Source organism: Mus pahari, chromosome 18, assembly GCF_900095145.1.
Source record: "Mus pahari chromosome 18, PAHARI_EIJ_v1.1, whole genome shotgun sequence".
Classification (NCBI taxonomy): Eukaryota; Metazoa; Chordata; class Mammalia; order Rodentia; family Muridae; genus Mus; species Mus pahari.
This window is the reverse complement of record NC_034607.1, coordinates 37,824,458-37,837,735: the sequence shown is the minus strand read 5'-3', so window position 1 is coordinate 37,837,735 and position 13,278 is coordinate 37,824,458. Positions and strand designations below refer to the sequence as shown.

Sequence of the window (13,278 nt, the reverse complement as noted above, 5' to 3'; positions counted from 1 at the left end):
CTGTGCACAGGGAATCACAGAGCTGGTGGCCAGACGTGAATCCCCCCCCCCCCCCCCCTTTTTTTATTTGAGATGGTCTTGCTTGGCAGCCCAGACTAGTATTGAACTGTGGTACTCCTGCCTCAGCCTTTCAGGTATTGAGTTTACAGTCATCTATTATTTCATCTAACTGAACTGGTTCTTTTTTTTGTTTTGTTTTGTTTTTTTGAACTGGTTCTTTTTTAAATTTATAAATGTCATTCTTTTTTTTCTTCTTTTATATATAAGTATACTGTAGCTGTTTTCATACACACCAGAAGAGGGCATCTGATCTCATTATAAATGGTTGTGAGCCACTGTGTGGTTGCTGGGATTTGAACTCAGGACCTTTGTAAGAGCAGTCAGTGCTCTTAACTGCTAAGCCATCTCTCCAGCCCCTGTAAATGCCATTCTTATATGTAAATATCACACTTTAAACAAATTTGTGTTTGTCCATTAAAAACTGCATTGTTTCCACTAGAAACATCTTGAAGAGGAGAATGCTAAAGCCGACAGAGAGTATGAAGAGTACATGTCTGAAGATCGCCTGGAAAACATCAGAGAGATCGCAGAGAAGTATAAGAGAAATGCTGCCCAACTTAAGGCTCCCGACAAATGAAGATAAACTAATCTTTCATAGACATAACATAGTATTTTATTCCCAAATTATGATAATGTGGTAAATTGACCTTTTAGACATATCAGATAGTTAATAAACTGTACTTGTAAAGTATGGGTGTCCCCTCCCGTTTCTGTGACTCACTTCTGACATGATGAGAAAATGCATGGCATGTGCTAAACTGGGAGTCAGCAAACTCAGTGAACCATGTTAAGACACACCCACTCACCGCCTACAAGCCAAGTCTTTTCCTACCATGATGGCAGTTAACAATATGCAGCAAAGGCTACTCAGCCTGCAAAGCCAGAGGTATTGGCTCTCGGGTTCCCTGTTAGGTGTCTCTTCCTGGGGAGATGCGAAGAAGCATCTGTTCCCCCACGGAACAGCAAGGATTCCATTCAAATCCAGATGGATCGGTAAGTCCATCGGGGTTACTTGCAGGATCAAAACTGAACCAAGGCAGCTACACCACCAGGAACTCCCCTGGACAACACAGGCAGTTATCCCACAAAGGGTCCCACCCACAGGACAACTCACAAACAGCTACACCACTGAAGAGCCTTAGGCAACTTGAGGGAGGCTATTCTACCACAAATTCCCCCCATGTCAGTTATGTTCCTTTTATATAAGCTTGGAGCAGGGCACTTCTGAGGACTCAGGGCTGAACACCTTAAGCCTCCCTACTCCATCCGTAAGGGAATGAAGTGAGCTGCTCTCACTTAAGCCTAGAGGAGACATGCACAGTCCTTTAATAAAATATTTCAGACTGTTTAAAGATTGCCTACTTTTAAAAGTTCTTGCGCTGGGGATGTAGCCCAGGTAGAGAACTTGCCTAGCATGTTCAAAGTTGTAGCTTCAATCCCCAGCACCCAAGAATAAACAATTAAAGAACAGTTGTAGGCTCAGATTTTTTTTTTTTTTTTTTAAAAAGGGAGAAGGGCTGGTGAGATGGCTCAGTGAGTAAGATCACCCGACTGCTCTTCCGAAGGTCCGGAGTTCAAATCCCAGCAACCACATGGTGGCTGATAACCATCCGTAACAAGATCTGACTCCCTTTCTGGAGTGTCTGAAGACAGCTACAGTGTACTTAAATAAATAAAGTCTTCTTAAAAAAAAAAAAAGGGGGGGGGGGAGAAAAGTTACTTTAATAAGGGTTTTTAAACACTTTGACTCCCCTTCTAGCCCACCATCCAAATGTAGGGGAGAGAATGGTAAATAGGACAAGGGGATGAGGACCTGTTTAGAAGTAGTTCCTTGGGGATGATTCCAATCTCCATTTGTCAGGATACCAAACAAATCATTAGCAGGGGTGCAATCCAACAGAAACTGCCAGGCCCCCTCAGAATCAGCAGGAGTCAGCAGGAACAACCAGGGCCAGCTGGGATGTCTTAAGACCGTTCTCTGCCACGCCTTTCAATGAAGTGAAGATCAGCCAAGATGTAAGACCAATGTAGCGTTGCAAGGCTAGCTATGCAAGGGCCCTTGTCACTGTTCAATGAATACTATTTATACTCTCTCCAAACATCACGTGTCCTCCCACAGGTCGTGTCTCAGCAAAACACAAGGAGAATCTGCATCACATGACTCAACCAGAAAATTACACTTGAGAGAGTTACCTTCAGACAGCTAAACGGACACACACGTAAGTGTAGGCAAAACATCTGGAATCAGTGTTAATAAGAAAATGTCCCAGGAAGAGGCAGTGAAAGACTCAGTGCCAGTTCAAGTTAAGCATGACCCGTGTTTAAGGGCATCATCGTGGCTGTGACATTAGAAACAAGTCATGTGCAAGCTATGTAGTAAGGACTGTCTACCAAAACTGCGGAACTTACACTGCTCACTGAGCCACAGAGCAACTCTGGCCTGAGACAGAACAACTGGGGATTTGGTAGCAAACTGACTCCAGGACTCTTCTTCCACCCTCACAAAACCAGGACTTGATTCAACAGGTCGTCCCTTCTGTGAGGGAAGGTCAGTGAACAATGTAAAATCTTGAGATGTCAATTAATTCTATTACAGTTACTTGCTATGTGAAACATTGTTACACATAAACTATGGTGGCTAAAAAGAATGTTTAAAGAAGAAATAAAAAAAAAACCTCAAGTTGTTACTAATCTCCTGTAATACATGGTAGTGGTGTGGTAAGAGGAGGCTATGGTCAGAGTACTTGTCTAGCCTGTCACAGCCTTTGGGTTTGATCCCAGAACTGAGAGGGAAGGGGGAACAAATCTGTTAAAGCAAACCCGCAGCTCCGAGGTCAGGGAGGAATGCTGGTCCACAGCACTCATTGAGGATGCTGAGAGCTGAAGGTCAGGCAGTCCCACCCACCCAGAGGTATACAGTAGGTTAACAGCAAAGTCTAGCCCAGGTTGGCCTCAAACTCCCTGCATCTGCATCGCTGAGGATGGCCTTGAACTTCTAACCCTCCCGCTTCTACCTTCCAAATATGCAATTACAGTTTGTCTCCATGTCCAAATTACATGTTATGGAGACCAAACTCAAAGCCTGTTAGAGCTAGGCAAGACAGCTATTACCAGCCCCGCCAAAGCAAAACGTTAATTAGAAGAGAAAGAAGCTGGGCATGGTAGCGCATGATTCACCCTTCTGGCAACTGATGTAAAAGGATCATGAGACCCCAACAGAACTAAAGGGAAAGGGGAGGAGCAGGGCAAAAAACCACTCAGTAAACTATCAGTTCTGATCACTAATTATCTAGAGCTAAAGAGTCCCTGAGCCACAGGCACAAAGTTCCATGTACATAGATAAAGAAATGAGAAGAACAGCTTTTGCTATGACTTAACATTTAACAAGTTTCAAAAGTACCCCTTTTTTCCCTTACTGTTTTGTTGTTGTTGTTGTTTTTGGTTTGTTTGATTTTTGGAGACAAGGTTTCTTTGTTTAACAGCTCTGGTTGTTCTGAAACTCTCTTTGTATACCAGGCTGGCCTGAAACTCACAGAGGGAGATCCATCTGCCTCTGCCTCCGCCTCCGCCTCCGCCTCCGCCTCCGCCTCCGCCTCCGCCTCCGCCTCCGCCTCCGCCTCCGCCTCCGCCTCCGCCTCCCTAGTGCTGGGATTAAAGGCATAAACCACCATACCCCGCTTGATTGTTAAATTTTATCAAATAACTTGTAGGGATTCTAGGACATGGATTGTGACTTTTTTTCTAAATATTTTCATATGATCACTTTCTCGGGCTGGGGCTGTAACTCAGTGGATAAGCTCTTCCCTAGACCCTGAATTCAATTTGAAGTTCTGTCAGAAAAACAAAAGTATATCTATACATCCCTTGAATAGATACCATTTGGTCATGGTATGACTCTGTGCTGCTAGATTTAACACTTGGGTTTGCATGGATTAATTGTATTATTATTATTAATTATTATTATTATCGGGTATAAGTTTTTGCCTACATGTATGTCTGACCCACATACATGCCTATGTCCACAGAGACCAGAGGATATTGGATCCCTGGAATTGCAGATGGTTTTTAGACACCTTACCAGTGCTGTGAATCAAATCTGGGTGCTCCGGAGCCATGTCTTCAGCCCCGTTGGTTTGTTCTTGAGGGATGTGTCTGGCAACTCATGGCTGACTTCCTGTCTCAACCTCCTATGAGCTAAGATTATAGATTCTAAGTGATAGATAGATAGATAGATAGATAGACAGACAGACAGACAGACAGACAGACAGACAGACAGACAGATAGATAGATAGATAGATAGATAGATAGATATGCCCAGCTTTTTTGTTTTCTCTCTGAGCTGGAGACGCCCTATACTGTGCTGGTCTCAAGTTTAGTGATCTCAACTCTCCACTTCAGTCTCCAAGTAGCTGGGACTAACTATTCTACTTTTTAAAATGTATCCAAAAAAGAAAGAAAAGAAAGTTAAAAAAAAAAATTAAACTTCTCTGGGATAAAAGTCTTAAGGTCTGGGAGTGATACTACATGCCTCTCATCCCAGCATCTGGGTGGCTAAGGTAGGAAGATCTGAAGTTTGAGGCCAGCCTAGGATCCTGCCTTACCCTTGTACACGTGTCTGTGTGTCTGGGTGTGTGTGTGTGTGTGTGTGTGCGCGTGTGTGTGTATGTGTGTGTGTGTGTGTGCGTGTGCGTGTGCGTGTGTGTGTGTGTGTGTGTGTGTGTATTCGAAGGGGGCCTGGAGAGAATTTAGACTGAGGGTAAATTACCTGAATCCCAGAGAACTTAGAGCAGCCTTTCTGCTTCTCAGCCTCAGTAATTAGGTAAATGTTTTAGTTGGGCCTCGGGGCTAGTGAGCTGGTTCAGCGGGTCAAAGGTGCTGCTCTCCAGGGCTGGTAACATGAGTTTGATCTCCAGAACCCACGTAACAGTGGAAGGAGCAAAGCTGTTCTGCCAAGTACCCTAGAAATCAAGCCCTTGTCCAAGAATTGAGCAAAATAGTGACATGAACAAAGCAAAAGAAACTAAATGTTATGCAACCTTAGCTCTCATGTTGCCAAGGAACATTACACTAACCCAGGGTATGGTGTATCGTGGGACAGGAGGACAAGATTAAATGTGGGCTGGCACAATCGCTGAGTGTGTGGGTCGGTGGGTGGATGGGTGGTTGGTTGAGTGGGTGGGTGGAGAACAGGATATGCCAATGCTCTGTGAAAGACTGTAATTGTGGAGCTGCTTATCCTTTATAGACTCTCCAGCCTCAGAATGAAAGAGAGAGAGAAGCTTTAAAGCAAGCCATGTCACCCACTAGACCCTAGCAGGGTTAAAATACAACTAGAGAAAGTAGCATGTAACAGCTCATTGAGAAAGGAGAGAGTCAGGTGATGTCTCCTGAGGAAGGGCGAAAGCACAGCCTGTTCAGGAGCCCGAGAGGCCACCTCATGGGGCTGGAAAGAGATCTCAGTGGTTAAGGGCACTGGCTCCTCTTGCAGAGAAATCTGGTTCAGTTCCCAGCCTTCCCATGGTAACTCACAACCATCTTCCCATGGTAACTGCAGTTCCACGGGATCTGACACTGACTTTAGGTCTCTACAGGCACTGTGCGTGCATGGTACACTTACCTAGATGCAGTGCAAACATTTATACACACAAAAATAAAACTTTTTAAAATGAGGCCATCTTGGAGAACTTTGGGGATCCTCTATCTTTAAAAGGAATATAGCCAGTTGTACATATCTGTGATTCCAGCACCCCAAAGGCTGGTACTGGCCCCCAGTTCCAGGCCAGACTGGACTATATAGTGAGACCCTATTTCAAAGAGCAAAACAAATCAAGAAGATACAAACCACAGGAGATTAAGGAGATGTGTAAAATGTTTGTTGTGTAGGCACGATGACCTGAGTTCAGATCTCTAGCACCCTCGTAAAAAGCCAGGCACGGTGGGGTGTCTCTAACCCCAGTGCTGGGGGGTTTAGACAGACAAGTGGATCCTGGAGCTGATTGGCTAGCACACATAGCTCATCTGTGAGCTCCAGATCCAATAGAAACCCTGTTTCAGAGAATAAGATAAAGGAAGACACCTACAGTGGGCCTCTGGCCTTCCATGTGCCTGCAGCACATGGACACAAACATGCACACAAAAGATTCCAACAGCAGTATGCTACCAGAGGAATGAACTAATCCTTTATTAAGAAAACAAATCCTCTATTGCTGTGGTGGTTTGAATAGGTATGCCCCCCCCCCTCCATTAGACTCATATATTTGAATGCTTGGCCCACAGGGAGTGGCACTATCAGCAGGTACGGCCTTGTGGGAGTAGGTATGGCCTTGTTGGAGGAAGTGTGTCACCCTGGGGGCAAGCTTGGAGGTTTCCTATGCCCAAGCTACACCCAGCGTGGCAGACAGTCTACTTCTGCTTTGTGGAGATCAAGTTGTAGAGCTCTAAGTTCCTTCTCCAGCACCATGTCTGCCTGGACGCTGGCCATGCTTCCTGCCATGATGATAATGGACTCAACCTCTGAAACTAAGCCAGGCCCAATTAAATGTTTTTCTCTATCAGGGTTACCATGGTCATGGTGTCTCTTCACAGCAATAAAGCCCTAACCAATAGATTTACCTTTCAGCATCTCAAGTAGAAAAGTGCCTTCTTCACAGAAATTTGGTAGTATATTTGGGTCCTGAACTACCTCCTGCCTCTGCCTCCAGACTGCTGGGATCACAGGCATATAATACCAAACCTGGTTTATTCAGCATCTTTGGAGTGCATCTGCTTTGAATGTGAAATGTCCCCTTACAGGTTCATGTGTTGAATGCTTGGTCCCCAGCTGATGGTGCTGTGTGGGGAGGTGCTAGAAGCTTTAGGTGACACCTAGTTGGTGGAAGTATGTCACTAGGGTGACAATGGCCATGTAGGCTATACCTGGTGCCTTCCTACTGTTTTTATCATGAGTTGACTTAGCTTCTGCCACATGACGTTCAAGAGTAAGGTCAGGGTTAGAAGACAGGGAAAGAATTCCAGATCTTTTCTCCCCAACGCCTTCATTCTTTCCATCATGAACAAGTGCGGGAAAAATGTTCTATTGAATGTCTAATTTGCAGGAGTTGAGTTAGGCTAGACCTGGAGTTGACTGAAGAGAAGGGGAAATGGCTAATGAACCCTGGCATACCAGATGACACAGGGATGGAAGGGGCCAAACAGGGAGTAGGGGGTGGGGAGCAAGTCGTAGATAAAACAAATCTAGGGGACTGGAGAGATGGCTCAGTGGTTAAGAGCACTGACTGCTCTTCCAGAGGTCCTGAGTTCGATTCCCAGCAACCACATGGCAGCTCACAACCATCTGTAATGGGATCTGATGCCCTCTTCTGGAGTGTCTGAAGAGAGCAATGGTGTACTCATATACATAAAATAAATAAATAAATCTTTAAAAAACAAAAACAAAACAGGTCCAGAAGCTCACAACCTGTGGGGATATTGGAAGGTGAATCATAGACTAAAAGCTACAGATGAGATGTCTAGAAGAAAATTTCCATCCCATGGCAAAGAAAGGGACTAGGGGATGGGGGTGTTGCCTAGTTATAGAGGACTTGCCTGGCACGCTTGAAATCCTGTTTCAGTCCCAACACCCATAAACTGGTTGTGGTGGTGTGAATGAGAATGAGCCCGCCCCCAAAGGCTCATATATTTGAATGTTTTGGCCCTCCCTGCCCCCCATTGGTGGAACTGATTGAGAAGAATTAAGAGGGGTATTACTAGATGTGGGCTTTGAGATAACTCAGTTTAAATTCAGACGTTTAGGAACGACTAGAGCAATGCAGTAAAATTTCACTTCAATACATACATACATACATACATACATACATACATACATACATACACACACAGCACTTGGGAGATAGAGGCAGGTGGATCTCTGTGAGTTCAAGGTCAGCCTTAGTAGAACTCCTTTCTGGACAACCAAGGCTATACAGAGAAATCTTGTCTTGAAAAACCAAAACCAAACAAACTGATAAAATGGTTTGGAAAGCTGGCTCAACACTTAAGAGCAAACATAGGGCGAGTCTTCACAACTGCTTGTTAACTCCAGCTCCAGTGAATCCAAATCCCCCTTCTGGCCTCTATGGACACCTACATGCATGCCTACATGTGTGCATACAAAACACACACACAAACAAGCAAAAATTAATGAAAATTGGAGACTGGAGAGATGGCTCAGTGGTTAAGAGCACTGGCGTGTTTTCCAGAGAACCTGGGTTCCCAACCTCCATGTAGTTTACAACTGTCTGTAACTCCAGTTCCAAGGGATCTGACACCCTCACACAGACATACACAGGCAAAACACCAATGCACATAAAAATAAACCTTTTAAAATTAATTTAAAATAAATAAACCTCAGTAGCCACAGGAAAGACCATATACCAAACCATATTTGTCATTGAACTTGTGAGTCACTGATGAAGGAATATCTTAATAAGGTCAAGAGAAGAAGGCCTTGTTATAAGGTTTACTGAAGGTTGACCAACCAGCGAACTAGTCATTTTGGTACAAATGCAGACTGGCCTTCATTATGTTTGGTTAGAATCATGGTTCCATGCCCAAAGGAAAACAACATTTATCACCGTCATCAAAGTTTTCTCACTCCTGGTTAGAGTTCAGGGTGCTGTTGGGGGACATGATCATGTGGGCCAAAGAACTACAGAAAAGCCTAGTGAGGCTGTTGCTCCAAGAGGGGCACTCCATGAAAAATGCATGCAGGACAGAAGGAACCAGGAGCTCTGACTTGTGTGGAGCCTGATGATGTCCAGAGCTGTTAAACATCTAAGGCAAATTTTTCCTCCCATCCCCTCTGGTTGTTTCACACATGTCACAGTTCTCTTCTGGGAGAAATTTAGAGGCTTGGGGGACAAAGGGGCAAGAACAAGACAATTACACCTTTAAGAGTCCTCTATCCTCTCTTCCTTCTGTACTTGGTTTTGAAGCAATGAACCTTAAGGAATGTGGCTTGGATGAACCTTAAGGAATGCAGCTTTGAGTCCCGAAGCAGCATTTAGGTTTTAGACTTGCAAAGCTGAAACAATATGCTATTTAAAGTCGACTGTTTCTTATTCTGAAAAAGCAACTTTGTTGGGAAATTTAGTACTGCAGGAAGACAAAAACATTCTCCAAAATGGAAAGGGACCCTGTGGATCTAAGGTACGGCCCTGTAAATAAACAGTGGGTGTGTGAAAATGTGTAAACTTGTAACTTGGTTTTAACTTCTTTCTTTTTTGAGATTTTTTTTTTAAGGTTGAGATCACAAACAGGAGGGACACACCCAGCTACTGTAGAAGCAGGAAACAGTTGTTCTAAAACCGAAACGGATTTGGGGAGGTGGGGGGGGGGCATGAAAACTCAGAATATTTCTGCTTTTTTTCTGGGTAGCTTGCCTTTCCAAGTGGGCCTTTCTGTGTGTGACCAAGGATGGAGATGGTTGGCTCTCTGGGTATAACACATCCAGGGGGATTTTTATAACCATGTCCTCTAGAAAAGCCTAACTGAGATCACCTTTCAGAAGTGTTAGGAACTAAGTCCAAGGGGACAGTCAGGGGTGCTTAGAAGAGCTGCAGTCACTTCAAGCCAGGAGGATGACTAAAAGGGAGAACCGGCCTGGGCTTGGCAAAAACTCCACCCGGAGTGGGGTCATTTAACTCTAAAACTCACAGACCTTGAGGGATACAGGAAAGGAGACTGTTCACCTCTCATGTTTCCCCTTAGCCATGCAAAACTAAATGATGTGCACGGGTATTGTGTATTTGGCTTCCAGAGATGCTGTATCCAGTACCACAGTCCTGTGAGAAACCGCCAGTTTTCACAGAATGCACGACTTCTCTTTTAGGAAACCGAAACCTAGGCGAGAAACAACTCAGACCGCAGAGCGAGTACTGCTTTCCTTCTGCTGCCATGGGACGGCGTCTGAAATAATGTACGGATGAGTGCGGGTACCTGTGAGATGAGGAACATAAGCCACAGATTACTCAGACTGTCAAATGTTTTCTTGTTCTTTAAAAAGGATTTAAACCCGGCTGGGCATCTTCCCTCATTCAGCTCTCCTACCAAGTAAAATTGGCCTCCACGAACAATAGTTTATTAAACCCAAAAGTAAAACTGGTTGAATTTCAAAAGAAAACCCCAGTTCTGAGGAGAGTTAACTTTATTGTAATTTTAAACAAGACGAAGACTGTGTCGTGTTGCTTTTCCTCACTCCTCTCATCCTACAGCACCCAGGCCATGCTAACTCAGGCAAGCAATACTGACATGAAGACCGTCGCACGTGAATATATATTTTTCCAAAGAAAAATGGCCACGAAGGCTCAGACCTGCAATCCTGTAAAGATGGAGATGGATGCAGGAGGGTCAGGGGTTGGAGGCCATCCTCATCTACATGTTGAGTTGAGTCCAGACTGAGTTACAGGAGAACCTGCCTCCGTCAATCAAACAAGATTTTCATTTTCTTAAAGAAGTTTCTGAGCCCGGTGTGGTGGCACACGCCTTTAATCCCAGCACTCGGGAGGCAGAGGCAGGCAGATTTCTGAGTTCAAGGCCAGCCTGGTCTACAAAGTGAGTTCCAAGACAGCCAGGGCTACACAGAGAAACCCTGTCTCGGAAAAAAAAAAGAAAAGAAAAAGTTTCTGGTTTGCAGCAACATTGAAAGGAATGTTGATGCTTCTCCCATCTTGCCACAGTTTTTGCCTCCACATATATAGCCTCCCCATGGTTACTATCCTTTACCAGAACAATACATTTGTTACAACTGGGGAGCCACCACCTGCACCTCATTATCACCAAAATTGTAATTTATATGAGTGTTCACTTTGCGTGTGCATGCATTGGTGTACTCAAATGCAAACCAGGTCAGGTAAGGTTGAGGAAACCTTAAGTGTCACCCATACCTTCCATCTTGTTTGAGAGGGGGTCTGTGGGATTTTATTTTCCTGCTGTGTACAGCAATCTAGGGAACCCCATCTTCCCCACAGAGGTACTGGGATAACAGGTGCTCTGGGTCAAGGGTTATGTGGATTCTGGAGATTCAAAATCGGATTCTCAGAGTTGCATATTGCTTTACCCACAAAGCCATCTTCCTGTCTTCTGTGCCTTTCATTTATATGAGGTTTGTGCACCTTCCCACAATGCATAGTGACACACACCTAGCAATACAGCCTCTTCATCCACTGTGTCAAAACAACATGGATTTTTTAAACTTAGGAATATCTTTGATTCTTTGACAACTCCATCCACATAAACAGCATATCTTGGCTACACCCACTTCATACACCCCTTTCCGTCTTCCTGTTCTTTGCTTTTTTTTAAACCCCAACAAAATGAATGAATGCTGCCTGCTGGAATGTTGACTGCTCCTGTTTAGCATGACCTTGTGTCTTGGGCAAGCAACCACATCTGAAGTGAGTTCACAGATCCACTGGCCAGGTGGTGGCCAGACACAGAAAAGAGCATGAAGGGGCTGGTGAGATGGCTCAGTGGGTAAGAGCAACTGACTGCTCTTCCGAAGATCCGGAGTTCAAATCCCAGCAACCACATGGTGGCTCATAACCATCCGTAACAAGATCTGATGCCCCCTTCTGGAGTGTCTGAAGACAGCTACAGTGTACTTACATATAATAAATGAATAAATCTTAAAAAAAAAAGAAAAGAAAAGAAAAGAAAAGAGCATGAAGTTCTGACGAACATGATCTTCCCAAGTTTACATTTAGAGTTGAGGATTCCCCTTGTAGAGTCTACACGCTTGACTGAGGAAGGGTGGAACTTGACCTTTTCTTCTCTCTATCCAATCTACGCCCACAGGCAGAGAAGGTGAGGAAGCCCAGCTTTCCAGCACAGAGGGAGCTGAGATCTCCAGCAGAAAATGGTCACCTTTGCCCTCGGTTGACTTCTTATATTCTACTTGTCTTTATGTTGTTTGGTCAGTTTATACTCCAGGGGATGTCAAAGTCCACATCCATATTATACTCCACAGTGAACACAGACTTACCAGGCTTGGGCTCCACGACCCATAGCTCATATAGCTCTTACTGCAGTTGATAGCAGTCATACTCCTGAGTCTCACACAGGCAAAGTTTCTTTCAACATATCTTCTAATACTGCTTTGGGGTTGATAAAAAATCAAGGAAGGCCAGGCTCTGAGGCTGGGATTTGGAGCATAAGGCCAGTTGCGAGTTGATATTCTCCACGTGAACCGCCACCGCAAACTCCGCATTATTCGGCTGGGGTAAATAGCAGATGTCTTTAACAGCAAGGAACCTCAGCATGCCATAGGTGTGTCGTGGGGTCCAAGTCCTCAGCTTGAACAGGAGAGGGGTGGGTCAAGTCTGGGATCAAGGGCTGAGCTATCACTAGGTCTTGCTGGTGAGCACAGAGAGAATTGATGATGATGGTGGGTGAAGCAAGGGCTTGCAAACTGTGAGAACCGAGTGGCTGAGTAAGTCGAAAGAACATAGACACCGCTTTGCAGACACCAGCTCTGTGAACCCTGGGGAATTCTCTTCATGGCCGCCACTGCACTCAGGCTTGACTTTTGACACTCCGTAGCTCAGGCTAGCCTAAGACTCACTGTGTATTCCAGGGTGGCCTTGTATTCTGCTGCCTCGGTGTCTGTGCTGGGATTACAGATGTGTACTACCACATCCAGTTGATAGGATATGGTTCTCCTCATCATACAGTTCTGTGTTGATTTCATTCTTTTTTTTTTTCAAAGCAAAAAGTACAACCATCTCTTACAAGGGGAGAGGTGGTTTCTAACTCTAATTGTGTCCCCAGGGGCTGGATTGAAATGGAAGGAGAAGAGGTATAATACATTCTAATTTATTCACGGGGAGAATCTCTAAAGTGACCAGATTGGTTAAACTGAAGATGTGGGGAGGCAGTTGGTAAAAGTAGGAGCTGGGGGGGGGGGGGGGGTGTCAAGGAGAGAGAGTCAAGGAGCTATGGAATGTGAGTACCACAGCGAGCCTAGAAATGGGCTCTGCCTGTGTCACTGGCTCCCAGTGCTGAGCCCGGTATGGATTTACGTTTGGAAACAAGTGCTAAGTAAATTTAATGACTAAGTTAATACTTCCAGGTCGTCATTATAATTTTCTTTCTGGGCTTGTTTTATCTTCTCTCATATTGTGTTTGCACAGGTAAACTGGAGTTGGGTCTAGCCCCTGGGAGCATGGAGGTCTTTATGCCAAG

At 44.8% G+C, this 13,278-nt stretch overlaps 1 protein-coding gene across 1 annotated transcript in view; it reads left to right on the top strand.

The window, feature by feature from the left end:
• Positions 1 to 753, top strand: part of Ndc80 (NDC80 kinetochore complex component) — a 32,528-nt gene extending 31,775 nt beyond the window's left edge. The window contains exon 17 of the mRNA XM_021217997.1: positions 500 to 753. Within this exon, the coding sequence (XP_021073656.1) occupies positions 500 to 637 (138 nt within the window). The 3' untranslated portion in view covers positions 638 to 753. The remainder of the gene's footprint in view (positions 1 to 499) is intronic.
• Positions 754 to 13,278: the final 12,525 nt, after the last annotated feature.